The sequence below is a fragment of the Colletotrichum godetiae genome (genome assembly GCF_030913485.1).
Source record: "Colletotrichum godetiae strain CBS 193.32 chromosome Unknown BDP55scaffold_20, whole genome shotgun sequence".
Classification (NCBI taxonomy): Eukaryota; Fungi; Ascomycota; class Sordariomycetes; order Glomerellales; family Glomerellaceae; genus Colletotrichum; species Colletotrichum godetiae.
The window spans coordinates 645457-671847 of record NW_026851268.1 but is presented as its reverse complement, the minus strand read 5'-3'; the positions used below and the strand labels follow the sequence as shown (position 1 = coordinate 671847).

Below are 26391 nucleotides of genomic sequence, written 5' to 3'. Positions count from 1 at the left end.
CAATCGGGTTGTTTTTCAAAGGCGTATCAGACACATTCGATCCCGGCAGTGTGGTGTACTACCGGCAGGGTAGACTTGCAGAACCGTGACCACAACCTAGTTTTCCACGGTATAGCGTAGTGTCCAGAGCGATACCTTTTCCATATCTCAATCCTTTACCCAAGAGATGATTACTGATAATTACCAACGCCACCGTGGGTAATGTTGCGAAAATGCTCGTAGAATCTTGTAACTTGAGAATAAAATTGTAAGGACGTCAAAGCAAACATGGCACCGATTTGGACAATAACTAGGACATTGTCGTTACTCGTTAGTACCATTGAAGCAGTTGGCTGTGTAGGGATATCCGCACTGTCCATCTGCAAATGGACATTTGCTGTATTTTGACCGAAGCACCGTCTAGCAAGTTCCAAGTGGGCAGCTGAATGGTACCGAACGTAGCATTCCCCTCGGCTCTGATCCGGACAATTTGTGTCTGCCACTACTCACGGCGATGCTGAGTAATTCAGAATTTATACACCTATTCCAAATGTCATTAGAAATGCCTAGCGTTGATAGACCGAAGGGGAGTTGCCCGATATGGAGTTACATGGTGTTTGTTCGAGTGCATCATCGGCAAATCTGGAAGATATCCCCACCCATCTGCAGATAAGACACATAGCACAATGCGGGCCTGTTATCACGACGATCATTTCTGACTATCTCTCTGAGTTTCACGAAAGACACGGCTTTCTTTCGGCCCTTTACGCATAAGAAACACAGAAGTTCCCGCGTCACATCTGCATGCGAACTAATCTCTCGGACCGGGCCGTTCAGAGAAGGCGAGATGCATGCATACGTGCCGCATGTATGTAGTTGCGTATTTCCACCATCCACCTTCCCTCATCACAAAACTTCTGATTCATCATCCAATCAAATTCTTGGCAGCAATCAACGATGAAGGCATGAGTTCTCACCAAGAAGCTACAGAACGTAATTGTCTCCACATACCGACGCTTAACTTGCCTTTCAGAGTACATTGCATTTCACAATTGCCGTTACCCGCCTGCCAAGCGAAGGAAGGAAAAGCCAAGTCAGATGGAAAAGCTTAGCATCGAGGCGATTGCCATGCTACGTGTTGACGATCCGCGTAGTCTGCGCCGACACTCCATACCACCCTACGTGCCTACGCAATCTTGCGGATTGATCCCGCATCTACCTCAGTGAAGGGGCCCAAATTCAACCCCATCAACACGAACAACACTCGCAACCCGTCCATACAAGAACTCGAGCGTGATATCAAGCTTATCCGTGACCGGCGTATACTCCACCTCAAACACCTTCCACACCCCCCACCCACCCAAATCACCCGCATCCAGCGTCCGTTTCGGCTCGCCATTAAACTGGATCCCGATAAACCCCGCCGCCTGGTTATCAAAATACGACCAGAATATCAGCTTATACGGCACACCCGGCTGCACGGAAAACACAGGTGTCGACAGTCGTACGCTGACGACGGGATCCTGAGAGTTGCGATCGTACAGGAGCCGAGACTCAAAGGCGTGCGTGCCGGTGTGCGATGCCGCCGAGGTGACGCCGACGCGGGCGTATCGGTCTAGGTTTTGCACGATCCAGGGGGCGATGCCGCATTCGAAGTCGCTGTTGGTGAGGAGGTTGCCACTGGAGCTGGACGGGGCGCCGCACGGGGGAGTCGAGGATGGGGTGCAGGTCGGGCCGCAGGCGCAGGCGGAGATGTAGCGGGATACGGAGGTGCCGCAGGCAGAGGTTGCGCGGGTGGGGAGGTTTGTGGCCGTTATGCCGCCTGCTGTGAGGGTTGCGCAGAAGGCGGAGGCGGAGGAGACTGCGGATGGGGAGGGGCATGGGAAGAGGGCGCGGTAGCAGCTTGATGGTGTCAGTTATCGTGAATTCTGGAAGATGAGTGAAGGCATGGGATAGTACTTGTCTGCGTTGCACTGCGCTAGGGTCGTGGTCGCATGGGCCCTGATGGCGAGTACTCCGAGGAGGACTGAGAGTGCAGTTGAGATCATCATTCTGTTTGATGCAATACGAATCTGGAATGATTTGAAGTGGTAAGTGAGCTTATAGAAACTCTCTTCTCGTTCTCGATGTTCTATCTTGTGGCAGAGCTTTATACTTCTTCTGGACACTATGAAGGCTTCCATGCTCTGCTGATTCAAGACATCTCTCTGTGTAAGTGGCTTGCCATCAAGTAAAATTTTCCAAAATCTCTCCGAACACGAGTTCAGCTTCACACAAGAGGACACTAGATGGCACACCACACCGGATGGCTGCATCTCAGCCGTTGCAAGTCGACGAATGACAGATGCTGATAGTTCAGCTAAGCTTTAGAAAGTCATGGGATTACGATGTCGAGTCTCAAAGAGTGAGACAACTCATCATGAAAGAATTGGATGAGACGGTTGAGACCTGGAGTTGAAGGCGTGGAGCGCAGGGATTACTCCGTGTGACGGAGTTCGTTGTCAGTTGCCAAAGGATCTCGCTTTCGGGCAGCTAGGTGGCATGTCTCAAGCCACGGGAACGACAGAAGCAATATGTCTTGAAAGTTTTGTCAATGATGACAAGACCCTAACGTTGAGTTTGGGCACCTTCGTGTATTGTTTCCGGACAAGATTCTTGTGAGGATAATCTAGGTCGTAGCGATCCAGTGGCCAAGAAAATTCGCGGGGGGGCTGGACACTGGAGAGATCGGGACATCTTCCAAGAGAGCTCAGCGATCAACGGTCTCGGGGCGTAACTCCGGACCGGATCCTTCCATATATAGTCTTGTGTCCTCGCATGGAAACTACGAAAATTCGCTGTGTAGCATCTTGCAACGGGCAACACGAAGCCTATTTTCCCTTTCGCAAAGTGTTGAAAGACCGATACATGCGTTCTTCCTGCAAAAGAGTAAACTCCGAAAGACTATCCGCCGTCAGCTTTGAACCCCTTCTCTCCTCAAGGGAATTTCGGACTCACCAAGCATGCTTCGTATAATCCATATAATTATGAATCGGATCCGACCCAGGCTGCCTAGGACAAGAATCCTGACTCACAGGACACCCAACTGTAGCAACCTTTGTCGCCGGCGTATCATCTATCAAATCCCCTTCCCCGTCACAATCAAATCCCTCAAAGACATGAAAAAGCCCAAACCAATGCCCGACCTCGTGCGTCGCCGTCTTGCCCAGATTATCTTCCGGATCCCATGGAACCCCCGGTCCGCCGGGCATAGTGCCGACGCTGACATGGCAGCCGTCGTAGGTAAACCACGACGTGCCGTTGATGCCCGTGTCCCAGGGGTCCTCGACGGGGAAGCTGCAGAGCCCTGTCGCGGAGTTGGGATTGGTCATCATGCCTGTCTCAAAGTAGATGTTGAGGTCGTCGTAAGCGCCCTGGCGGAGGGCCTCGGCTTTCTCTTTGATACGGGCTTGCGTTGTCCAGGCGTCGTTGACTGTGTGGCTGATGTCCTTGACCAGGAATTGGATGTTGTGAGGGGCGAAGGTCTCATTGAGAACTCTCATCTGTTTTTGGTCGCTAAAATGAACCTCGAGTTTTTTTTTTTACCTTGTATAGGAATTGAGCTTGCAGCGTACCTGATCGTTGATCATCGTATCGGTGACGTACCCTCTGTGAGCTTCGTCTTCAACCACATGTAGGTATGTCGAAACAAGCAGGCCCTCTGCGCGCTTGTTGAAGAACGAAGACGAGAGCCCATCGGCACGCTGGGCGGTGCGGAGAGCTACAGCTGCTTCGTAAGCCTCGGGTCCTGGCTGTTCGGAACCGCACTTCTCCTGAGCCATCGCCAGTGATATCGTCGCCATATAGGCGCAGCGCGTGAGGAGGGGCTTCAATCTCATGGCGGCGACGACGATGATGGTACCAAATCAATCAATCGGTCACCGAAATCATGCTGGCTCAAAAGGCAGCGAGTTCCTGGTTTAAATGTCCATCTTTTGAGACGCTCAATCAGGAAGGTGTCTGTGGCAATGGAGTTGGTCATTGGTGATGGTCCCCAAGCCAAGCATCGGCGGGATGAGGCCTTCCTAGAATGGCCATTATTCCCTGCCCGGGATACGGAATGATGCGACCTTGCGGGGGATTGCTGTCAAGTACATACATGGTCGATCTCTCTAGTGATGCCATAATCAAGGTCAAGGTGACCGCGAGTAGGGGCCGATTTGAAGACCTTCGGAGCTCCGGCCGGGATCGGCGACAGGGAATCGAAGCTGTGGCTCGGTGCCGGGAATGTCTCGGGTGCCGGCCGGAAGCTGTAATCCGTAGTGACAACCTGACGCACGCGACTCCCAAGGCACGCCTGACTGCGGGAAGTGGATGAGGATAGATGGAGTACGGCTGCTTGCCCCCTGCATACAGGAGGTGATTGTTCAATCCTCGTAGGCATCTGCAACTGCCATGCAGCTTATCTTGTGTGAACCAGGGCAATGAACCATGGTATTGGGCCATACCAGGGCCGATGCCCCAGTTCCCACCAAACCAGTACCCCCAGGAGGCGAATGCCAATGATCAGTAACGGACAACTTCATCCGTCCTAGCCAGTAGAAAGGACTTGAAGTGGCTTGAGTTTCCTGCCAAATGATAATACCTACTGCAGCTGCTGACCGTGGCTACTAGCCAAGGCTTGTAAATGGAATCACCGGACGCATCCGGATGTTCAACGATCCGCCGGAGCTGTTGTACATGAGCTGACTAAAGCTCTGACTTGTCATGCATTGCCCATTAAGAGAGAATAACGTGTCGAACATGAGTAAAGAGCAAAGGGATCCGGTTACCCGATCGCGATTACAGAATGAAGGGCCCTGAGAGGGCCGTTGGTTGTCAAGATCCTTCGCTCGCAGTGTGGCTTTGAGATTTGCATCAGCCTGCTTGCCTGCGTATGCGCTTGCATAGGAGACGGCGTGCCAAAAGGCCAACGATAACAGCGCCTTGGCTTCCTAGTCACTCGGCGGCGGCGCCCCCGGTCATCACGCAAACTCCGAGGGGCTTTCTCCCAGGGCTGGCAGCCCGCTCAGTTTGACAGCCGACTCCCGAGGGAGATGACAGGGGGCAGTCCGATCTGTGGTGGCTTTCCAACGTCATGATTACTGTTCTCAGTCAGAAACAAGCAAACTCTCTTGAAGCCATCTCGCAGACGCCATCCCCGATGCAGCGGGGCATGACAGATCGAATGGGAAACGATCGGTAGCACCACCTCCAGTCACCACAAAGAGACACGATATTGAGCCAAAGCAAGAAGAAAGGCAGAGGTAGTTGGTTGCACAAACCGGCCTTGATTGTCTCACAGGTCTGAACCGTTTACGGAAGCCCAGTATGCCGCCGCCGCCGTGGTGGTCGGTGGTACCTACGCAGGTGACCGAGTTGCCAAACCTGCGCTAGCTTTGGGAACACAGCGCTTATAAACCGATGTCGCTGAGGGGACTTGAGATCTCACACACGTACGAAGTAGCTTGAGCTGAAGAAAGAGACAATGCTGACCGCGACGCGAACGCGAGCTGGAGCTCCGGAATATGTGCGTGCCGATCGCTGGAGGACAATCGAGGGATGCGGAACGTGGAGAAAGTGAAGGTTCGAGCTAAGTGTTGAAGACCAGAACACTCGGGCCGCCGTTTATCAGCCCATGCGACTCGAAGCTAAACCAGCAGTGTGGTGTTACCCCTCAGGTGAAGTGCGTGACCTAGTTCAATAGACGGAGGATATTGGTTAGCTAGACGTAGGGCGAAACATCTTCAAAGGGGGACAGGAACGGGTGATGAGGGAGGTCAGGCAGTGAAGAGAGCGTAAACTTAAGAGAAAAGGGCAACTATGCCGTGGTGATGAAAATTGCATGACTCTCAAGTGCCATCAAGCGGGAGAAGTCAGCTCGGGTGAATCGATAATTCGTGTCTCACTCGTACGATAGCTGCATGTCCCTTGCCGAGGCTAATCCCAATTAATCTGATCGGCAGCGTGGGCATCAGTAGCAAACGCTCTCTTGCTTGCTGCTTGCTGGTTTCTATCTGGTCTGCTCGGACCAAGTGATGGGATGGCCGTCATTGCTCGTGCGGAAAAGGCCGTGTTTCTGTTTGTACGTCCAGAGGATTGGGTATGTCTCGTTCGTACAGTCCAGGAACGAGAACCAATGGCCTTTGTTTGCATCAAGGAGAGTGCAAAATACAAATCCAGCTGTACGTCACAGATAGCTGACTGCAGCAACGTTGTCGACTGAAATATAAGTTTGGTTAAGGAGATGCACACGAAACGACGGAGTGGAAGATGGCGACAGATAGACAGGAGGTATCCGTAGAAGCTGACGAGAAGGTACCTGAAGGCGTATCGATTTCGGTGCTTTCACCTCAGGCAGGAAATGAGGCCGAATGTGAGGTATCGCGGTATCCCAGATACGTATCCTTATGTAAGGTGCCTTACAGTACGTACAGAGGGTTGTGGCACCTAAAAATCGTAAGGCAAGGCGGCCCTTGCGCAGGTTCATCCCCAAATCTCCCCGTGCTCGCTGCTTAACTCGCCGGCTCCCCCCCCAGTACCGCATCGCGTCCTCCCTTACGACCAATGCACACCAACTCTTAGCTTGCGACCCCTGCATCTCCAGCTTCGACGTCTCTCTTCCACGTGGTGGCCTTGCATCTTCCTAAGCTTCTCTCCGCATCACCGCATCTGGCGCCGTCGATAAGAATTTGTCTATGAATACCTACCTACCACTCTGGAGCTAAGGCGCGAAGCAGCATAAGTCGGTCCGGTTACCTGAAGAATTCCACGAGGGGATCGTCCCGCCCGAGCCTTGCCTTTCACCAAATCCTTCCGTCGGCCCTCCGTATCCGTCTACCGAGCACCGCAATCTCTCCAAGTCTGGGCTATGCATTGTGTGTGCGTTCGCGACGTCCTCGAAGTCGACCTCGTCCTTGTCATTTTCATTGTCATTGCCGGCGGGCAGAAAGGAATCCTGCACCGCCTTGCCTTTTCAACGAAGGAGACCAACAATGGCGAAAGAATTTCCGATCTTTGCTCCGCTAATCTATTCGTCCTTTGACAATGACTCTGGCATCCCCGGTTTTCGAGCAGGCCTCGAACTCTGATTACTGGGTCGGCACAATCTGACAGCCCGCCCATTCATAGCTTACGTACAGCAAACTCGACCGGATTAGGGAGTCTGGGACTCGGCGAAGGGGGCCAATTCCTTTGTTTGCTGATGTCGACGTAGGCAAAGACAAACAAAATTCTGATCGGCCCAAACCCTCCACAACATGGGCACAAGCAGGATTGGTTGGAGCAAGACCTCACCAACGGAGGGACCTAATGCTGCGGGTTCCCTGTCTCGCCGCATCCGAGGAATGCCCCGAGGGGTCGCGCACCAGGAAGACAATAGTGTATACATCGCCATGAAGCACCAACGCTGGCTGCGAATTCTGGCACAAGTGTATGAGTTCTCCAGCCCAATTCAGAGTAGTGCAAGGCGCTAACTGACAAGCTAGAGAAAGGTACCTCGACACCAAGCCGCTTTGACTCGTCCACGCTGGAATCGGTTGGTTCGCCGACTCGTCCGAACTCCCCTACGTCTCGAGGTATCCCAAGTTTGGATACAAGGGCGCAAGCCTCTTTCACGACCAGCCGTCCGTGGCGTTTCCTCCGCTCCCACCGCCATTGGTCAGTCGTCATGAGACATGACTGGGCGGAGGAGAGAGGCAAGAGGCTTTCGAAGCCGACTGGGCGTTTGTAAAGCGCCCTAACGGATGCTACTGACCGAATCATCCCGCTCGACTCGTTTTTGGATGGTGAGGTAGCGACGGGACTGTCTGTGCATCGTGCGTGGTTTGTCTGCAGCAGACCTGGAGCAGGTGGAGCTATGTCCCAGCCTGCTCGAGCCAAATCGCCCTGACATGGAATCAGTCGTGGGACGGTGGACCTCCCGGTCTGATCTGCTGCAAGCCTGCATCGAGCGCCCCGCGGCACATGCAGATATAGAATTGCGCTAAGACGGAGAAGACTCTGATATATGATGGGGAAGGTTCGTCCGCTATCAAAGTCCAGGCGTGCCTTGTCTCTGCCCTATCTGGCTTCTCTTCAACACAACTCGGTCGTACACGCATCATCTGTGTATCCTTTAGCACACTTTTTTCGACATGGACGCCAGTAAGGAAAGGAATACGAAGAGGGAGGAGGATACGAAGTCGACGACACCATCCAAGATCTCAAGCCTGTTCCCCGACTGGTTGGTATGGTACAAGAAGCCGGAGTACAGGGACTTTAAGGAATATGCCACCGCCATCCGGACTGGAAGGAGGCCCTTGAGTAGGGATGGGAGAGACAAGAGTCCTATTCCAGCCCGATTGAGCTTGGAGAGGGTTCTGAACAACCAGACCTGTAAGTATACGTCTTAGCCCACGGTGTGATGCGGACCATAGGGCATCGCCACTGCCGCTCATTCGACCAGTAACTAATCTTCGTGTCTGACCAAAGGCTCACCAATGTCACTGTATGACTTCTACATGTATCTCAAGTACATCGAGTTCTCACCCGAGAACCTCGAGTTCTTCGTCTGGTAAGCCACTCCTCACTCATCGGCATGACTCTATGAACCCTAGCCTGACTGTCCCCCCAGGTTCCGCAACTACGAAGCGTCATACGCAAAGACTGGAAGTCTCAACAACTTCCCCATGGCAGAGAAGGACATCGACCAGTCATCGTCATCACGAGACAGTATGGCAGACAGCGCAGTAGATGCAGCGGGCATGAAGCTTCCCTCCATCCAGATGTCTGAGTTTGAATGCGATCCCGAAGCAGGTGAGTGTTTCGTCTAGATTCCTCTCCCGTCGCCAGCCATAGCTAATCTTTCCCTTAGCTACCGAGACTATGGCCAACATCGTCCATCTCATCGCCCCGGAGACCGCATGCAGACCCAACAGCAAAGTTGGCCCGAATGGTCGCGATCGTATCAAGTCATGGGCCAACGCCTGTGCGAGGCCCATCTGTGCCAACAATGTCCCAGACGTTATACCCACCCGCATCGCCCCGACCTCAGCATACCGTATCGAGCTCAACGCCGTCGTCAACACATTCCTTGTCCCCAATGCCGAGAAGGAGCTCAACATTCCGCCTGCGCTTCGCGATACCGCTCTCCTCAACCTCCAGAACTCATCCGACCCGATCCACCTCAAGCCAATTGCAGATCATGTCTACGGTCTCCTGAAGAACTGCTCCCACCGCAACTTCGTCCGCCTCGGTGTCTCCAACGGAACCTTTGAGACGCTATGCATGGCCACCAGCGTTGGCATCGCCCTCACAATCGGCGGCTTCCTCTGTGTCCTCCTCAAGGCCTTCGTCCCCTTTATGGGCGCCAACAGCCGTTGGAACGCCTTTGCTCCCTGGCCGATGTGGTTCGTCGGCATGTCTCTCATCTTTTCAGGTCTCCGCGGTAGCTGCTTCTTCCTGCTGCTCTTCACCAGACGCCAACCCCTTCCCTGGGAACGCTTCGACGACAGCGCCTCTCTTCTATCGCAACGTTCCGGTCTCATGAAGTTTGTGTCACGGATGATGATCTTTGATCGCAAGATTCGTGTCAAGGATGTCCACTTACGCAGGCTGCAGCACAAGATTGTCCTTCAAGCCATGGTCGGTGGCGCAATCTTTGCGAGTTTGAGCACGTTGATCTTCATCTTCCTGCCGGTGTGGTCGCAGACTGTGATGCCCCACATGTAAAGGTTGCGGACGTGGTTGACGGACCTGTACTATGACGGAAGTGTTTTGATATATATATATTCTTTCAGGATTTAGCGTGTGATATCCCAGGGCGGCCAAAATCTACTTTTCTTTTGTTTGTTCCAACAATCACAGTTGTCTTCTTTCATATTGATGTATAAGTTTGGTCGAGGCGCCATCCATGAGATGTGTTTGGAATAGAGAGAATTAAAGCATTGATGGTCATACTTGAACCCTTACTTTTACCTCGAGGTATCTGTGACAAGTCCACTGCTAGCTGTCGAACACTTGCCCTCTTGGACTCCTTGGTCAACTCGGTTGATGGGACTGGCGAAACGAAGTCTGGCAGCGCTGTGAAACCTTTCCCCCCTCAACTCTCCTTCCACTATCATCTTACAGAGACAATGAGACCACGTCTGAGAGGCTCGGAGGTAGGGTATGAAACGGTCACACTGTTTTCAACGACAGCCATCTTTCTCTTTTCTCTGGATTTGCTGTATTTCCTTTGCATCCTTATGCGCCCTCCCTCTCCTGAATCCAATTGTTCACCACCTCAGCAATCTCCAAACTATTCTTCTCCAAATGCATAAAGTGTCCATTCCCATGGATCCCAATCTCACCCAACTTAATCCAATCCGGCTGTCCGCCAACCTGCTTCAAATAATCCACGGTACAGTGATCATACGTAACGTGCACACTAGCCTCCGTCGTAATCATCAAATACGGCACGCTCGCAATCTTGGGCAACTTGCGCGCAGGCTCCTTTTGCCGGTAACAACTCCGGTGCGCAAGCGTATCGTTCCCCACAACCTTCGTCTCGAGCTCCGCCGCGCTGGTAACAGGCGGATCGTAATCGATGGGGGTATTGGTCAGACCCCAAGCATTCGTCGCGGAGCGGCTCTCAAACGACCAGAACGGTACCGTCGTGCCTTCGAGGTTGATGTTACCCGCAATGTACTCCGGGCAATCATTTGACAGCAGAATCGGGGCGCGAGCGCCGATGGAGTGGGAGACGAGGTATGCTTTCTCTCCGAGCAGAGACAACAACTCGCAGCCCGAGGCGCGGAGGGCGTATTCTTGAGGAACCCAGCTCGTGGACAGCGGAAGGATGGTCTTTTTGAACTGTTCGAACGTCGGATCGCCCTTTTGTCCGGTGCCGGGCCATTGGGTGTGGAGGATGGCTTGTGGGTAGGCGTTGTATGCTTCGACATTAGTAAACCCCCTCTCCACACCCTCGGCCGCCGTGCCGGCGATCATGGTGAAGTTTGCGAGGTTGTTTTCTGTGGATCGGCCGATGGCGGCTATGTCGACGAGGTAGACCGGGTGGCCCTGTCCAAGGAAGTAGGTTGCCCAGCCCGGGCGGTTGTCGGGCGTGTTGAGCCATGTTACACCTGTGGTTCCGCCTCCGTGGAAGAAGATGATGGGCTTTGTGGTGGTAACACTGCTACGGCGGCGGGTGCGGCTGGTGGTGACGGGGACTAGCTTTTCAACGTAGAGTTGGTCGACTGTGATGTTGCCTGACGTGGTTTCGATGTAGCGGCCTCCGACGTAGAAGAAGTCGCGGGTGTGGGCGGCTTCTTTTGAGGTGCATTTTGTGCTGATTGCGTCGACGCCGGTACAGTTCCCTGAGGCTAGGGCCTGTGCAGCCACGGTGCTGAGGGAAAGGACGGAGGCGAGCGAGAGGCGGACCATCTTTGCGGAGGGAGGGGGGACGGCCGATGGTTGAGGGAGACGGATCGACTGCGACGTTGCGGCATGGAGAGATCGGGGCTGTGGCTGTTAAGTATCTGGTGATGACCTGGGCTGTCGACTGGGGGTTCCGAGGGCGGCCGCTCAAAGACCGAGATCCCTTGATGGATCCATTCGTTGAGATTGCTGGTTCGAGGAATTCTTCAAGGGGCGGAGATGTGGTTACATTGGCGGGATGGATCCGTGGAGATGGCGATCCACAACCACGGCTTCAGTCTGAGGGTGCTGATAGTGGTGCGAGAGCGAGCGTATCCTTCTGCGGGAACGTCTCGTATTTGGAGTAAGTCCAATGGCGAGATACGCGATCCGGACCGTCGGGATTTTGGTTTGAGGGAGTATTCGGCAAGACACCAAGCGGACGTTCCATCTGCGCACGCCAAGACGGAGGAAGGTTCTTCGGGAGGTGGATATTCGGCGCGCAGAAGCCAAGGAAATGACGGGCCGGGGATATTGGCTTTTTAGGTAAGGTTGGCCCCACGCCCCGGACCGTTTCTTCGGGGCGCATCTGCAAGTGATGGGACTTTGGTAAAACTCACATGTGCTGTCGACTCGGAGGAAGGATTTGGATCTAAGGGGTAGGGGTCGTCAGAGTTCCGTTCGCATAGAACAAGAGACAACAAAAACATGGAGGATTTTGGCAGACCATCAAATAAAAAGACAAGTTGAAGGATCAATCAAGTCCGGAAGAACGAGGGGGAAAAAGGAGTGAGCGCTGTGCGCTGAGGGTATTTCGGATCCAAGAGATTTCCAGATGGCCGTACAGACTGGGCAATTTCTCACCTTGTCATCAGCCAATATTACCAACGCGCTTTGCTCCGCGTCAATTCTCAAGCCTTGATCTATCATTGAGCCAAGACCCCCGCTACCTAGGTCAGATACAGAGAGCTCCATTTTCTGAGTTTCTGTTCTTCTCTTGATTCTATGGCAGTTCTTCGTACACTTGTGTTCTAAACAACCTTCAATTCCAGCACACCATGTCTACCCAAGGTGATATGCATGCCAATCCCCCTGCTACCGCTACTTCTGTCGGTACCACTTCCGCCCCAGCTTCGTCCGCGCAGATGGAAGACTCTTCTCAGGTTGGACTGGCTCAGTTCGCAGCCGCCACTGCCAACCTCTTGGGACCGCTGTCCGCCTCTTACCCTCAGGCTGTCGCGATGAAGCACATCCGAAAATCTGTGCGATGCCCTCATGACCAAAGACCTCAACCTTGTCGTCAAGATTGGCGAGAACTACGAGAAGATGAAGGCTCTCCACGACTCTCAAAAGGAGCTCATGACTCTCAGAGTTAATCTCGAGAGGGTCATGAAGCAGCACGCGAAGGCCAAGGAGGACCTTGAAAAGGCAATAGTCAAGAACATCGCTGTTTCAAGCACCGCTGTAGTCGCCGCATTGTCCAATCAGTTGGTCGACTTCGCGGTTGACGCCGTGATTGAGACCGAGGAGGCCGAGCAGCGTGGCAGTATCCATGGTCAGAAGCTCCTGTTCGGTTACTTGGTTAACGACCTCAACGGGCTCGAGGGCCTTCGAGGCTCGGACATGGTGTGGACTGCTGATGATCAGAGCTGTACAAGAAGAAGCACAACATCCCCGACTACTGAACGTTCGAATACAACGTCCTGATACCGATATCTCGATGACGAAAGATGGAAGGCTCACTGTTGTACTTGTTGGCACCATCGGACAAACATAGAATTGGGGATCACGGCAATCAGAGGTTGGAGAATCGCAATTGGAGTTCATCTGTGTAATGAGTAGCAAAAGCTGATGTTTCTATCGGTACATCTGTCTCTGCCTTGGTCTATGATTCAGTGACCTCGCTCGTCTATCTCATGCTGCCCTACCCAAAATAGCAGCTACGTGAACATGCCCCTCAAACCTTCTTAAGCTCAAACCCACCAGCCTGAACATACCTCGCCGAAGCAAACACACCCGCCGACGCCAAAATCGAAAAACCACAAAACAGCTGCAGCCCCAAATAATCCCCTCCACGCGCATCGACAATCGCGCTCGCAATAGGGCTCCCCGTAAGTGCGCCAAAGGACTGGAACGCGAAAGCGGTACCGGTCCTGGCGCCAATCTCTCGAATATCCGATATCTGCGCAATTAGCGTCGGTCCGATGGACGTCAGGCCCGACGAGAGGAAGCCAAAGGCCGCTGTGAAGACTAGAATGCCGGCGTTGCTCTTGATTGGGATCCAGAGGGCTAGGCACGCGATGCCGGTGAGGGTGGCGAGGATGATCATGATATTATAGCGGCCTATTTTATCGGCTACGAGGCCTGGGACGACGCGCCCTACTAAGCTGGTTGGGATGTCAGTCGGCGTTCTTTGAGGTTGTTGAGGTAGATTTTGGGACGTACCCTACGGCATGCATGATAGGCAGCAAGTAAATGACCAGGCCATCGTCCATTCCCTGCGCCTTGGCTTGTAGAATAACAAAGGCATAGGGAATAAAGAGACCCCAAAAGACCAAGAATAGACCGAAAACCGTCGACATCATGGTAGGCTCCCGAATGCCGCGAAAGTACTCTTTCATATCGACGGGCTTCGTTTGCGGTTCCAACCGGGATCTTACGGTACAGCACGCGATAGAAAGGAGACAGAGGAACATGAAGCCGACAGTACGCATCGCCCACGGGAACCCGACGGTGTCAATCATGCGCGGGATCATGATGGGTAGGATGACGCCGCCGACAGAGGACCCGGACATCATAATTCCGAAAGCTGTAGCGCGGCGGCGGTGGAACCATGTTACGAGGCACGACATACTTGCGCTCGTCACGGCGCTGGCGCCGATGGGACAGACGATGCTCTGGGCAAGGAAAAAATGATAGTATTTGGACCCTAGGGAGACCATCATCACGCCGAAGATGTAGATTATTGATCCGCCGATGAGTAGCCATCGCGGGCCCCATTTGTCAAAGGCGAATCCCCACTGGGTTTGTAGTCAGTCGGCCGTTGGCTGTAGGAGTGTCGTTCAGAAGGACGTACGATGATGGGCATGAAGTTGAGAGTCCATTGCATGAAGCTGGTGATCCAGGATATGGTGGAGGAAGTATACTCGCGAAGGGCATCGTTGACGTAATACGTCTGGAAAACGCCGATGCTGTTCCCTAGGCCAAACGTGCAGAAGAGGACACACCACGTCCCGAATAGCACAGTCAGAGCCTGCCTCCCGCCCTCGGGGTAGGTATCCGGGTTCGCGCCGGTGTCAGCTACGGATGTCGTTGTCGAGAGACCTTGCGCAGTAGCCGCTAGCTGCTCGGGATGGCTCTCCAGATCCGTGCGGGGGTGGGATGCGGAGGAAACGCGCCTTTGCTCGAACCGGCCTGGCTGGTGGGGTTCGGGAGCAATTTGGCGGGTCTCGGGCCCTGGTTCCGAGGAAGCCGCTTTCTCCATCTACAGGTTGGACGCGGGGACGCGGGGGAGACTCTTCGGAAAACGTCTATGCGTAAAGATACTGCAGCTTGCCCCAAGAAGCCGGCGGGATGGGATGGGGATGCATCGTTTGCTGGCAACTCTAATTCTGGCAAACGGAGTCTTAAGTATTTAAGCAAGAGCGGAATCCGGAGAAGATTTGTGGATACATGTTGTGGGGGGTCTGGGGATGGCGATCCTCTGTACTCCGTACGATGCAAACTATTACCTAACTTATTGTTGGTTCAGTGGCTTGTTGGGGTGAACGTATTTCCACCATTCACAGTGTGTAAGCGTGGTCTTGGAAGACATCTGCGACCAAGGATGACGTGATTGCTCGGCCTCGAAATTGACAAACACAGACTTCTGTGAGGTTTGAAAAAGAAAGGAATAGTCCCGTTGCTTTCGGTATCAGCGTTGCAATTGGGACAATGCCTGGTTTGTATTCGCTCTTTCACGTTTGGGTTGGCTTTGAATTGCTGATCTTGGAAACCGGTCTTGTGTTCCTACTGTCAGAGGTTGACCTTGGGTATGGCATAGATGTTATGCTCCTGGTGTCTGTCTGAGCGGACAACCCAATTTACTCGTGAACGGAGTACATTTAGAATTGCTCAGTAACCGTAATATTACCGAAAGCCGAGACATTTTGAAGATGGAGGGAGGCAGCGAAGATTAAGGTAATCGGACGCTGACAACTTATCTGCCGACTTTGTGCTGCTGCTATGAAGCTGGGAAATTCCTGAATAAGGACCGGTTAGGAAGAAATAAAGGTTTCAGCGGACTTTAAACATGAAAACAATTCCACTCGACTACTCCTGACCAAAACAACTTGGAATACGTTTCCCAAGATGATTTGAGCTTTCATGCAGTCGTTTGGGTCATGCTAGCCAAGGGTCGTCGTAATGTCTTTCCTGGATCCCAGGAACTTCTCCCACAGCTATGTTACTTATGTGTTCCATCTTGCGATACTTGTGCTTCAATACATGGCATACTACAGGCGGAAGCGCGGACATAATTCGAAATGAAAGCTGGAAATGCAGAAAGGCTGCATTTCGGACCGCGAGGAAGGCACCTTCCAACTTGATGCTGTGTCATGGAAAGTGAATGCTGTCAGCGCACCTAAGGTGGGGAGATCCAGGATAGCTTCTTGGGAGTATTCAGGAGTTGTATTCCGGATGGCTTAAGCCCTACTGCTAATCATTCACCATAGCGCGATTTTGAGCGCCCCGGGTCCTCTTTCCCTATATTTACCGCCGTGTGAGCCATCTTCACCTTCGTATGATCGCTCGACTCGACCCCTAGATATTCTCCCCACAGCACGCATGCACACACACTTGTCCACTTCCATCTTTTCTACCACCATCTCTGCTTCACAGTCATCTCGTTCCCCCGCAAAGGCTTTTCATCCACGAACCGTCTTCCATACTCATCTTGACTTTCGCAAGACCGTTGTCTACCGACTTTGACCCAGCCATACCGCTAAACCACTCTTCGCCAGAGTCAAGGTAAGACGTCCCTGCCAGATGATATGTCATCCCAAGCTAATTTTGAGGTAGAAGACCAGCCAAATCTTGCGATAAGATGTCCTCCAACGCGCCTTCCGCCAATCTCGCTACCGCTCTCGAGATGGACCAGAACACCAATAGCCAGCAGGGCCCTTCTACTGGTCCTACCGCCGGCAACACCAATGCCGCCGCTGCCCAGGGTATATCCCAGGGCGATCACCATGGCGACGGGGAGAAGGCAATGGAGATGCAGAGACGCCATGCCGCTATTCAGGAGGGCCGCCGAGCTCAGATTGAGGAGGCGAAGCGTCAGGAGGCCGAGGATAAGGCCGAGAAGGCGAAGAAGGAGAAAGACCAGAAGGCGCGCATTCAGCGAGCCATTCAGGCCACTCCTGAAGAGCGTGCGGCCTACGACAAGGCTATGGACGATCTTGAGGAGGATAGGCGTCGCAAGCGCCACCAAGCCGCCATCTACGATAGGATCAACCCCTATCTTGAGGCCATGGGAAGAAAGCCCAGACGTTAAGGGAATCTGGATTTCTGGAAGGAGGCTTCTGACTGCTTCCTGCTGCTTGGAGAGCTAGCGCTCAACGGCGACTTGTAACTCTCACAGATTAGCCAAAATGCGGTCTAGGGTATGAACAAAGATACTACGTGCCTCACATTGACAAAGGTCCAACAACGCATAGAGCAAGTGTAGTATGTGTGTCTTCATTGCTTCAGCACTCCCACAAGTATCATTGCGACTAGATCACAAAGAAAGAGACACCTCTGTTCCTTCTTATTTGTGATAGAACCACGGCGGGAACATCACGCCCATCTTGCACTGTTAACTCCAAACATGAACACTTCATCCACTGCACTGGTAGGGGTTCTGCAGCTACCACCGTAGCCAAAAGACTACAGATAAAAAGTCACATAGCCATTCCGTAATCCGTACAATGAGGTGCACATGAATTTGATTATTTTCCTGCTGGATGGTCTTGGTATCTGTATTTCAGCGACCTCAAGAGACGGCGCAAACATGAATTGCCCAAGACGCAAAGGAACCAAGACCCCATTATCTCAATTGTCCTAGTCTACCTACCATAACTTTCCATAAAGAACATCTGTCTACCCCGGAAATAACCATCTGGTAATATCTACAAGCGGAGAAGTCGGCACAGAATGGCGCCTGCCCTTCAACCGTGTGTGCGCGTCCCAGCAAAGTCCTTGTCTGATTCAAATCCACCCAGTCACGCTTCACCTGGAACTACAAGAGGATCGAACTATTGGGACCTTCGGATTAGCATTGTTGGTGAGGTTATGGATCCTTCCGGTCATTGGCGTAGAGCTTAATGAGCTCGCTCGTTCTTTTCTTGCTAATTGTAGCCTCTCAAGCCAGGGCCCGGATTACGCTTCGTGCGAGACTTCATTTTTTGTGCAGGAGACATAAAGGAAGTAGCTAATAAGGATCAAAAGCAAGGGAAATGAGCATTTGTTCATATACAAAACCCAAATTCCCTTCAGGGCTTGCCCAGGCGGTGTATTTCAACCACTAATAACAGCTAGAGTGGGACGTAGAAGTGTCCAGGGTATGACAAAGGCAAGATCTGACTAACGCCGAACTCGACAGAATGATGGAGATGTAGCAATCAAAGCAATGATAGCTTCCGGGGATAGCATAGGAGCCATAGGAGCCATATGAGCCATAGGAGCCTTTAAGGCTGGCGGAGCAGGTGCTGGGTGTGCAGGGCCGGCATCTTGGTGACTATGGTATCTTCTCAGTCGATGGCGATTCATCCATTGATGCTTTGCCGGAAACTGAAGTGGGTCTGAGATAGATGACTTATCCACCTTGAACTCGATATATCGGTCTATTGACTTGAAGAATCGGCAGTCCTGACGATCACCCGAGCATGGCAGCTTCTGGTCCGGAGCGTTCTAAAGATAGTTGATACGCGAATCGGCAAACTGCTGGATAAGATCCCGAATCTTGTTGACGCTCAACTCTGTCGTCCAAGACTGATTATCTTTGGCAAGGAGTCACTGAACCTTGTTCAAGACTGACGCCAGTCCATGATTATGTCTTTGTTTGTATAGAGAACCCCAAAGACGGTGGTGAACGGATGCTCAACTTTGTAAGAGACAAAGGACTGCATACTGGTAGGCTCAACAGGCAGGTCTGAGAAGCCGGGGACGAGGAGGTCTTGATCGAGGCCGAGGACAGTGACGAAACCTCGGTTCTGCTCGGTGATGACGACTTCCGGCATGTCGAGCCCCGGAAACTTCAGATACTTCTTAAGACTGAGTTCTCGACTCGGAATAGGGATGTCTTCAGGCTTAATGCCAGATAGGAAGGGTCCAATGTCGGCCATTTGTAATACATCTGATGAGTTCACAGTATTTAATAGAATGATTGGCGTTATGAGACTTACCTTGAACGTGCTGCACTGCGTGAGGCCTATGGCTACCTTGTGAAGACTTGAAATTACTAAAAGAAGGGCCGAAATATACAAAATTGGGCCAAGGAGGGCCTTTTTACAAGGCAACTTATAGAAAGAAAAGGAAGCCGTGTACTAAATAAGCCCGTAGCCAGGAGGAAGAGTAAGGGCAATAACAACTACTAAGCACGGGCCCTCACAGTAAGATCCACAGCTTCACTTTTCCCCAACTAGGTAGGAAGGAAGTGACTAATGGATAACAGGTCGCACCTTCCATTGAGATGTTCACCCACAAGCCTCATGTTCTCCTTCTGATAATGAGATAATAAAATTCATCTATTAAGGAAGGCATCAGCAGAAGAGTTCTTTTCTTTCTGCTTAAAGCCAGGCTCGTGCGACCTCAACACTTGACATCATCTCTTCGTCCCCATTCAATTTCGACTTCCTCCGCCGCCTAGCTCAACGAGCCATCTATGCTCGGGCTCAACTTCAAGAGTACGGACACAATCCAAGGAAAAGGCAGCGTTATATGAGAGCTACTTGTGATCACCATTAAGGTAGCGGATGGCTTAGGTAAGACGTCAGAGAGGTAAGCTGGCCCCATTTTTGCCACTTGGAGACATGATTGTAATCATTCATTGTTGAATAGGAAACATACCAGACCATTGCATAAAACCGTTTGTCGCAAGATCACAAACAAGACGCGATTACATCGGAAGAGTCTCTACAAGTTGTTCAGCAACATGCCGATCGCTCCGTTTGCCTGAGACCAGAAAGCATCGCGACGCGGGACTCACCGTAATGGCATCGGAAGCGGCGCATCTTAAGTTTACCTTGAACCCGAATGCGAAAGACAGACTCGCTGTGCCTATTCAGGCTTCATCATCACAGAGTACCGTATTGACCAGCAACGGAGTTTTGCGGAGGCCGACCAAATATTCCGGCGGGCCTCTCCTCCTGAAGACAAGGCTGTCGGGCCATCGTTGTACGGGAGTGCGCACCGATCGCAATGCAAGAGTCAGCTTCCAGCCTGATGTCCCGATGTCCTGACTCCCGTATTCGGAAGCCTGGCCCTTTTCAGATTCAGTGTTTTTGGCAACCAGGCTCTTTTCTTGCCCACTGAGACCAGACAACGGTCGACTCGGAGCCCGCGAACCACCAATATTCAACGGCGACTTCGGGCTCCATTGAATCTTGAGAAAGAACAGTAACGGGCAGCAAAAGCCTTTTGGCTTCTTTTCGTTGTTCGGTGCTGCTTGGACTCAGTTTAATTGCACTAGCGCTGTTCGTCTGAGACGTTCGAGACGAATGGTCCTCTCGTCTGATACTACACGAGAGAGTGAGAGAGCTCATGCAATGCGCTGTACAAACGGCCAATGACCGTTCCTCGTGGCGCGAGCACAAAGGACCAAGACGTCCATGTCAGTATCTGCCGCGGCAACGACTCGTCTGGAAGGATCAACGGAAATTGTCCAAATTGACCCTTAGCAACAGATTTAATGGGCAAAAACGAACAAAACCTTCTGGGCTGCCCTTTTCTACGTACCGATTATCCCGTTTCGACGACACCCTGGAGTCAAAGCAACGAACACTTGATCTAGAAGATGGGTGGACCCCTGCAGCGTGACAAGCTCTCAGACTCGGGATTTGACCACTTGAAAAGTCACTCCCCATTGACGGAAAGTCCGAGAAGATCGTGTACGTGATCTCCCGATTGGCTTCCACCCTTTGTTCACAAATCGCGACCTTTGACCAGGTGGGCAATGGCTGACGGGAAATACCACCAACAGTCTGTAAGACATTTGATGGTTCCATATCACATCGCAATACTCTTCTCCCCTTCCCGATCCGCAAACGACCTCGAGACCACTTGAGGAACTCAAGATTACTTGACAATGAGGCCTCGTACGGAGAAGAAAACTCGATCCATCAATTAATTTCATTCCAGAAAGATGACATCAAGCGTCGCCGTTACGCTCAATTGCAACAATGTACCCGCCAACTGCCGATGGCACGGACAGTGGTTACAAACGCTCGAGTTAAGCTTTCCTAAGCTTTTCTTCAGTCCAGACACAAGCGCCAACCTTCTTGGCAGCCTCACTCCCCAGGCCAGGCACACCACACCATCTTGTACACCGTTGCCAATCCCTGCCGGGTTTAGAGTTGGGGAATCTGTGTCATCCGATCAGATCCCAACTCAAGATGCAAGGTTGCATTATTCCGCTGCAAGAGGCGAAGGAGAGAGGTGCAGCAATAACATAAAGCTTTTGGGGGGGAAGCACTTTGTCGTCCGAGGCCTTGTGCGTTCTTGTTCCTGCTCGTTGAGGATGCACATCTCTCCTTCCCGCATGACAACTTCAGCCAGATCGTCAACATCTCAACGGTCACCAGCACAATGTTGGGCGACTCAGAGGCCGCCGCGGCCGTCGCGGCTGGTCGTGTACCACCGGAAATCAGCCTCGCCTACTTGGAGGAAGATAGAGACGGGCCTTCAATGGATGCCTCAATCTTCATGTTCGCCCTCACATTAGTGGTTGTCAATGGTCGCGCCTTTTCACGATTCTTCCTGCGGAAAAGCTTTGGGATAGACGACACGCTAGCAGTGATATCAATGGTGAGCGGCGTGCGCGACGTGTCTAGAGAGTTTCCAAGAGCTAATAATGGCATCAGGCAATGTTCATAGCCTTCGTTCCACTGTGCATCATCCTCATCAATATCGGTTCTGGTCGACACTTTGAATTCATCCAATTCGTCATGACCCAAGACATACTGGAAGAGACTGAAATTCTCGATTTCACCGCCCATCTGATTTACACAAGCGCGCTATTCGTGTGCCGGTTCTCGGGTCTAGCGTTCTACTACCGCGTGTGCGGCGTTCACAGCAGATTCCTTCTCGCAATCAAGGGAGCGGCGCTATTTCTCATCGCCGGCTACATCACTCAGATGCTTCTCATCATCTTCCACTGTCTTCCCGTGACAGCAATATGGCCTTACGAATGGCAGTCACAGTTTAATCAGTACAAATGCCTCCCGTGGGGCTTCGTCTACGGGATCAACTCAGCGGTGTCTTTGCTTTGCGACTTTGTTCTCTTCGGGATACCCGTAGCGATGTTATGGATGTTGGAAATGACACGAAAGAGGAAGATCCAGCTTGCTTGCATTCTCTTGCCTGGAATATTGTGAGTCTACCCAGTTTGATGCCTGTGTGAAAGTACATCAATTAAAACTCTTGCAGCGTTGTTGCGATCTCAATTGCCCGCCTTATCTTGGTCATCAACGGACAATGGCAACCTGACCAGTCATGGATCTACAGCCCACTTCTCGCAATTGAGGTATCAGAAATCGGCGCCACCCTCATCGCGCTTTCTATCCCGGGGTTCAGACCACTAGCCGAAGAGCTTTTCAACAGAGTAGTCGCAAAGCTGCGACAGTGGTTCCCCAAGTTCTTCAACAAGCACCGGCGGAATTCCACGGTGCACCCTGACTTATGGTACGAAACACCACCATGGCGCCAAGACGGGACACCGATGACAGGGGACTTCAAGGCGAAAGACCTCGAGAGAGTTGTTGGTTTGGAATTGAAAGAGATCAGGAGCCCCGACAAGGCTCACCCAAGTCCCATCGACAAGTACGCTCAATCCAGCAAAGGCAAGGCAAGACCTGAAAGTACGAACATTTGGATGTTCGAGGACCCGGTCAAGGACAAGAATCGGATGTAATCTTGGACAACAAAGCGAACACGTCTAATACCTTTCGGGCTCATCCCACATCGAGCATTTGGGTGGAGGATATGGGGACGTCCTCGAGCAGCCAAACACGACGACAAAAACAACTCTAACAACAATAACATGAAGAAGTCCGGGAAAGTAGATAGACATTCAGGCGCAAGCACACTACTGCGCCATGTATACGATGAATTATGAAATACCAACATCATTATCTCCAATCTTTGGTGTTCCTGCCAAGCTGTGTCACGATGCTGTGATCGACGAACTGCTTGGGGGAGCCAAGAATTCCTTGGTTTGAACCACCACCAAGTGGCAATTTTGCGCGACTTGGCAGCTTGTTAGCAACAACAAGCAGACTCAGCCAATCGCTTGCTATGCCGACAGTCAGCATCCCAAGAAATCAGTCAACTCAGAACAAACAAAAAGACACTTTCGATTCTGAAAGCTGAAAACCAACTCCCGAAATCGACGCGCCAAATGTCGACTGGTTTGAAAGCGCAAAATGAGCAGAGTTCCGTTTCTCATACACGCGCCCACACAACTTTTCCAGCTTCGGGAGCAGGCCAAACACCTCAGGGAACGAGACTGTCGTATTGGCAGGTGCTGTAGCCGCGGATAGGGGGCAGAAGGAAGAGCAGACTTTCGGTCTAATTCGCCAAGGTGTGTTACGGATACTCGAGTACCTAGAAGCTTGCTGGGCTACTTCCCTTGGAGATCTTGCAGGGTAAACCCAAGGGCGAAGAGACCACAGGTTTGACTAGCGAGGCCTTACGAAAGCTTATTTCGACGATGTGTGTGGCTGTAGCGGGTCTCTCCGCGTTTTCCTCACTGGGCTGCATATCTCGTGCTGGGACACTCCTTTCTATCCTGCTTACATGTGTTTCCCAAATTGTACATTTCTCCGTCCATCTCTGACGTCCACTTTCTTCATCCGTCCCTTTCACTCGTCCACCCACCGTCCACCTTTTTCATCCAATGATTTTCGGCGTCATCCATCTACCCGCCATACGACAAGTCGCCAACGGTGTTGCAGGACTGGCAGAGGCTGATGTTGTTTACTCATCAGTCCATACGCGCATCCCATCTCGATGGGACTTGCTTAACGGACACGAGTGTGTGCGGTGTCTGGCCTGGAGTTGTGGGAGACCCGCGGAAGTACGCACGCGCAGCAGAGCTCGGACTGGATCATGCGGAAGGAAATGGAATGCCTTTGCACAATTGTTGCACACTTCTCTTCATAAAAGAGCTATTCAGTTGAAGCACCCGTTCCACCCTCCTCAGAGGGTATGTTTCTCCCTTCGATGGGCAGGATACGTCCAAGCGAATGCGCTAAGTTTGGGAATCTTTAAACCACACAATGTTAACAACTAGAACACCGCCTTAACCGCGCCTTCCACAGCCTGTTCAACCATCACCAGACCCGATCCGTGGGATTCTGTTGGCTAGAGATCTAAATCCTATCTCATTAGAGTCAGCCTCCGTAACAGTCAGTCGGGTTATTACCCCGCCTCACCTCCTCGTCCAGGTCGGGTGAAGAAGAAACGTTGGCCGCGGAGTTTCTCGATGTTTGACTCGTTTGGTGCATCTCGAGGAGAATTCCCCCTTGTTTCATGTTTCAATATTTCTCTCCTGGGCAAAAGAAGGGATGAGACCCGACACCACCCCACACCTTCTTGCGTGATAAACGAGGTGCTCCCTGGAAAAGAATCTCAGGAACCATCCACTCGGCAACCGATGATCAACAATTTGGCATTGGCGCCGTGAATCGCGCAAGGGCAGTGTGTCCATGGAAGCGGTCTCGACTTATTCTTGCCTGACTGCCGCTTTCCCTGTCGTTTCCCTGGCCTCCCCTTCCCTTTTCGTCCGTTTGTCAAGAAGCTTTGCAAAAAGTTAAGAACAAACCCGCCAAGCAAAGGCCAAGCCGGTACCACATACTCCCTTGGCTTCCCCCCTTCAATCTGCTCGCCTTTGTGCGGGAAGAACAAGCTTTGGGCGTTTCTCGGCGCTAAATAAGCTTGCAACGCATCCGCCCTCTTCCCGTTGTGGGGTTCCTGCGAGCCTATGAGTCTACTTTCCCGCTTCCATCCAACCCTTGTCCAGTTTGCTTATCGCTTTCGTGTACGGGGGTTCTCCTTCGTTGGATCGGGACAGGCGCCAGGTCCATCCCTTGGTCGACTTGTAGCCTGTCACTATGTCTGGGTGTTTTGCCCCGTTTCGGTTCGTTCCTTCGGGTAGGACGGTTCAGAGACTGAATCTTCTTCATGTTGTTTCGTTTCGTGTAGCGAGAGAAACATGAGAGCCAGGATCACGTTGGGGGCACTAGCGTTTCTTTCGGTGAATGTTTCCTGGGTTGTGGGAGTTTGATGCAGGTATAAACTCGCGCGGCCGGACCTTGGCTACTGTGAGGGATTCGGTGAGACGATCCACGAAAGGGTTGATTACGAGGTGTCTCTATCACGCCGGAGGTTCTCGTGGCGGGAGTTCGCGGGAGACATATGACAGGCCTGTCGGAGGTTAGGGTTCGCTGGCAGATGGGCACAGTCTTTCCACGAAATTTTACCCCCCCATCAGCCACTGGCGCAGTAAGCTTTGAGGCTATGAGATGATGGCTTCGGTATCCCACAGTCTGCAGATGGTGAGAGATGCATGAGGTAATGTCCGTTGGGGGTTGAGTCTTTGCCGCCTTGGCAGCTAGATACTCGCCGTTTAAGAAGCGACTTCGCCGAAGATGGATCCCGGGGTGAACTCACGCGGCAGGTCGCCGGTCACCGGTAATGATTGTCTGGATTCAATTGTTGCTCCCGTACATAATCACTCGCTCGACCCACATCGACCTCGTTCTCGTTACTTTCTGGGAGAATTGCCAAGGCTTGGCGACTACAGCATGCCGAAGATGCGGTCTACACTCTGTTGAAAGATTTGCATGACGCAGTATCTCGATCAACAACTTTCAGTACAACTACAGAAGTCCCTCAAAGAAAACCTTTTGAGGCTGTTCGTTGCGACTTCCCGATCCGGATTTACCTACTAAGTGGGAGATATTTTTCCTCGTTGGGTTGCGGTTTGTGAGTTCGGCGATGCCCTTCCTGGTATTTCTGAGGATGAACTCTGTTCAGTGCCCAACAATGAGTTTCAATATCGACGGTCTTTCGAGCCTTTGTCCCTCCACGGCGCTTCCTTGTGTCATACCTCTTGATGCCGAATTGTTCACTTAGCTCTAGGATTGATTTCGGCGGTCTTTTGCCGTGTGTCTTTCCGCCAAGGCCGCTGAGCCTTAGACTCATATACTCCAACTAGCACTTCTGCGGTCCTTATCTTACGATTGGAGGAGTATGATAGCTAAGTCTGCGTAGCTCGGTCAATAGCCGCTAGCCCATGCTATAGAATATTGTTTGGTCGGACTAACTCTATAGGAGAACAACTTGCTTTCCTTCAGCTCCGACATGACACGGAAGCCATTTTCTCCTGAGTGATCGTCTAATACGATTCTCGGCTTTTTGACATGACTGAAGTGCGACTACAGGCAGATGACTTGACTAGTTCTCTGCCGAGAGAGAGAGCTCAGAAGTGTATTAGGGTTGGTAGGGCCTTGGGGTTAAGCTGATACGATCATCGGGATCTATTTGTGTGGTTGTCATGATAGTAGAAAATGAAAGACATTTGGTAGGCCGGCTACCTGTGATTTACTTGAACACTTTGACTCTATGCTCACCCAGAGGCAATGAAGGCGATACCTTATTTTCCTATCCTGATTCCTGATGTAACATGCGCCCCACATCGTGCCGTCGCTAGAGTAAGGCAGCGCCATCTGGTGAATATAACTTCACCTGAACCACGTGATCATCCAACCAGAGGGGCTC

The 26391-nt window shown here is 52.0% G+C and overlaps 9 protein-coding genes across 9 annotated transcripts; 4 read left to right on the top strand and 5 right to left on the bottom strand.

Annotated features, from left to right (window-relative positions):
* Positions 1-1199: 1199 nt before the first annotated feature.
* Positions 1200-2030, bottom strand: BDP55DRAFT_632002 (uncharacterized protein; the record flags this gene model as incomplete). The annotated part of the gene is made up of 2 exons (XM_060572364.1): positions 1200-1881; positions 1939-2030. The coding sequence occupies 2 exons, from the start codon at positions 2028-2030 to the stop codon at positions 1200-1202; spliced, it is 774 nt and encodes a 257-aa protein (XP_060429823.1).
* An 819-nt stretch (positions 2031-2849) lies between these two features.
* On the bottom strand, positions 2850-3857 carry BDP55DRAFT_693885 (metalloprotease 1; the record flags this gene model as incomplete). The annotated part of the gene is made up of 3 exons (XM_060577279.1): positions 2850-2922; positions 2977-3521; positions 3594-3857. The coding sequence occupies 3 exons, from the start codon at positions 3855-3857 to the stop codon at positions 2850-2852; spliced, it is 882 nt and encodes a 293-aa protein (XP_060429822.1).
* A 4275-nt stretch (positions 3858-8132) lies between these two features.
* Positions 8133-9708, top strand: BDP55DRAFT_728631 (uncharacterized protein; the record flags this gene model as incomplete). Its single annotated transcript, XM_060579467.1, has 4 exons — positions 8133-8373; positions 8470-8551; positions 8612-8793; positions 8852-9708. 4 exons carry the CDS (start codon positions 8133-8135, stop codon positions 9706-9708), a joined length of 1362 nt encoding a protein of 453 aa, XP_060429821.1.
* A 513-nt stretch (positions 9709-10221) lies between these two features.
* Positions 10222-11400, bottom strand: BDP55DRAFT_715480 (Alpha/Beta hydrolase protein; the record flags this gene model as incomplete). Its single annotated transcript, XM_060578308.1, has 1 exon — positions 10222-11400. The coding sequence occupies one exon, from the start codon at positions 11398-11400 to the stop codon at positions 10222-10224; it is 1179 nt and encodes a 392-aa protein (XP_060429820.1).
* Positions 11401-12431: 1031 nt separating this feature from the next.
* On the top strand, positions 12432-13058 carry BDP55DRAFT_631998 (uncharacterized protein; the record flags this gene model as incomplete). Its single annotated transcript, XM_060572363.1, has 3 exons — positions 12432-12635; positions 12679-12999; positions 13023-13058. The coding sequence occupies 3 exons, from the start codon at positions 12432-12434 to the stop codon at positions 13056-13058; spliced, it is 561 nt and encodes a 186-aa protein (XP_060429819.1).
* Positions 13059-13184: 126 nt separating this feature from the next.
* On the bottom strand, positions 13185-14962 carry BDP55DRAFT_663809 (riboflavin transporter MCH5). The gene is made up of 3 exons (XM_060574908.1): positions 14450-14962; positions 13819-14393; positions 13185-13760 (listed from the first exon to the last, which is right to left on the bottom strand). Exons 1-3 carry the CDS (start codon positions 14855-14857, stop codon positions 13331-13333), a joined length of 1413 nt encoding a protein of 470 aa, XP_060429818.1. The 5' UTR covers positions 14858-14962; the 3' UTR covers positions 13185-13330.
* A 1494-nt stretch (positions 14963-16456) lies between these two features.
* On the top strand, positions 16457-16906 carry BDP55DRAFT_631996 (uncharacterized protein; the record flags this gene model as incomplete). The annotated part of the gene is made up of 1 exon (XM_060572362.1): positions 16457-16906. The coding sequence occupies one exon, from the start codon at positions 16457-16459 to the stop codon at positions 16904-16906; it is 450 nt and encodes a 149-aa protein (XP_060429817.1).
* A 1070-nt stretch (positions 16907-17976) lies between these two features.
* On the bottom strand, positions 17977-18737 carry BDP55DRAFT_631995 (uncharacterized protein; the record flags this gene model as incomplete). The annotated part of the gene is made up of 2 exons (XM_060572361.1): positions 17977-18236; positions 18431-18737. 2 exons carry the CDS (start codon positions 18735-18737, stop codon positions 17977-17979), a joined length of 567 nt encoding a protein of 188 aa, XP_060429816.1.
* Positions 18738-21038: 2301 nt separating this feature from the next.
* Positions 21039-22627, top strand: BDP55DRAFT_715478 (uncharacterized protein). The gene is made up of 3 exons (XM_060578307.1): positions 21039-21417; positions 21474-21982; positions 22039-22627. Exons 1-3 carry the CDS (start codon positions 21199-21201, stop codon positions 22520-22522), a joined length of 1212 nt encoding a protein of 403 aa, XP_060429815.1. The 5' UTR covers positions 21039-21198; the 3' UTR covers positions 22523-22627.
* Positions 22628-26391: the final 3764 nt, after the last annotated feature.

Coding starts and splice junctions, on each gene's coding strand:
- BDP55DRAFT_663809 (XM_060574908.1), bottom strand. CDS start 14,857: ATGGAGAAAGCGGCTTCCTCGGAACCAGGGCCCGAGACCCGCCAAATT. Junction 14,394..14,449: donor TCAACTTCATGCCCATCATC/GTACGTCCTTCT, acceptor CTACAAACCCAG/TGGGGATTCGCCTTTGACAA. Junction 13,761..13,818: donor CCTATCATGCATGCCGTAGG/GTACGTCCCAAA, acceptor CATCCCAACCAG/CTTAGTAGGGCGCGTCGTCC.
- BDP55DRAFT_715478 (XM_060578307.1), top strand. CDS start 21,199: ATGTTGGGCGACTCAGAGGCCGCCGCGGCCGTCGCGGCTGGTCGTGTA. Junction 21,418..21,473: donor CGCTAGCAGTGATATCAATG/GTGAGCGGCGTG, acceptor TAATGGCATCAG/GCAATGTTCATAGCCTTCGT. Junction 21,983..22,038: donor ATTCTCTTGCCTGGAATATT/GTGAGTCTACCC, acceptor AAACTCTTGCAG/CGTTGTTGCGATCTCAATTG.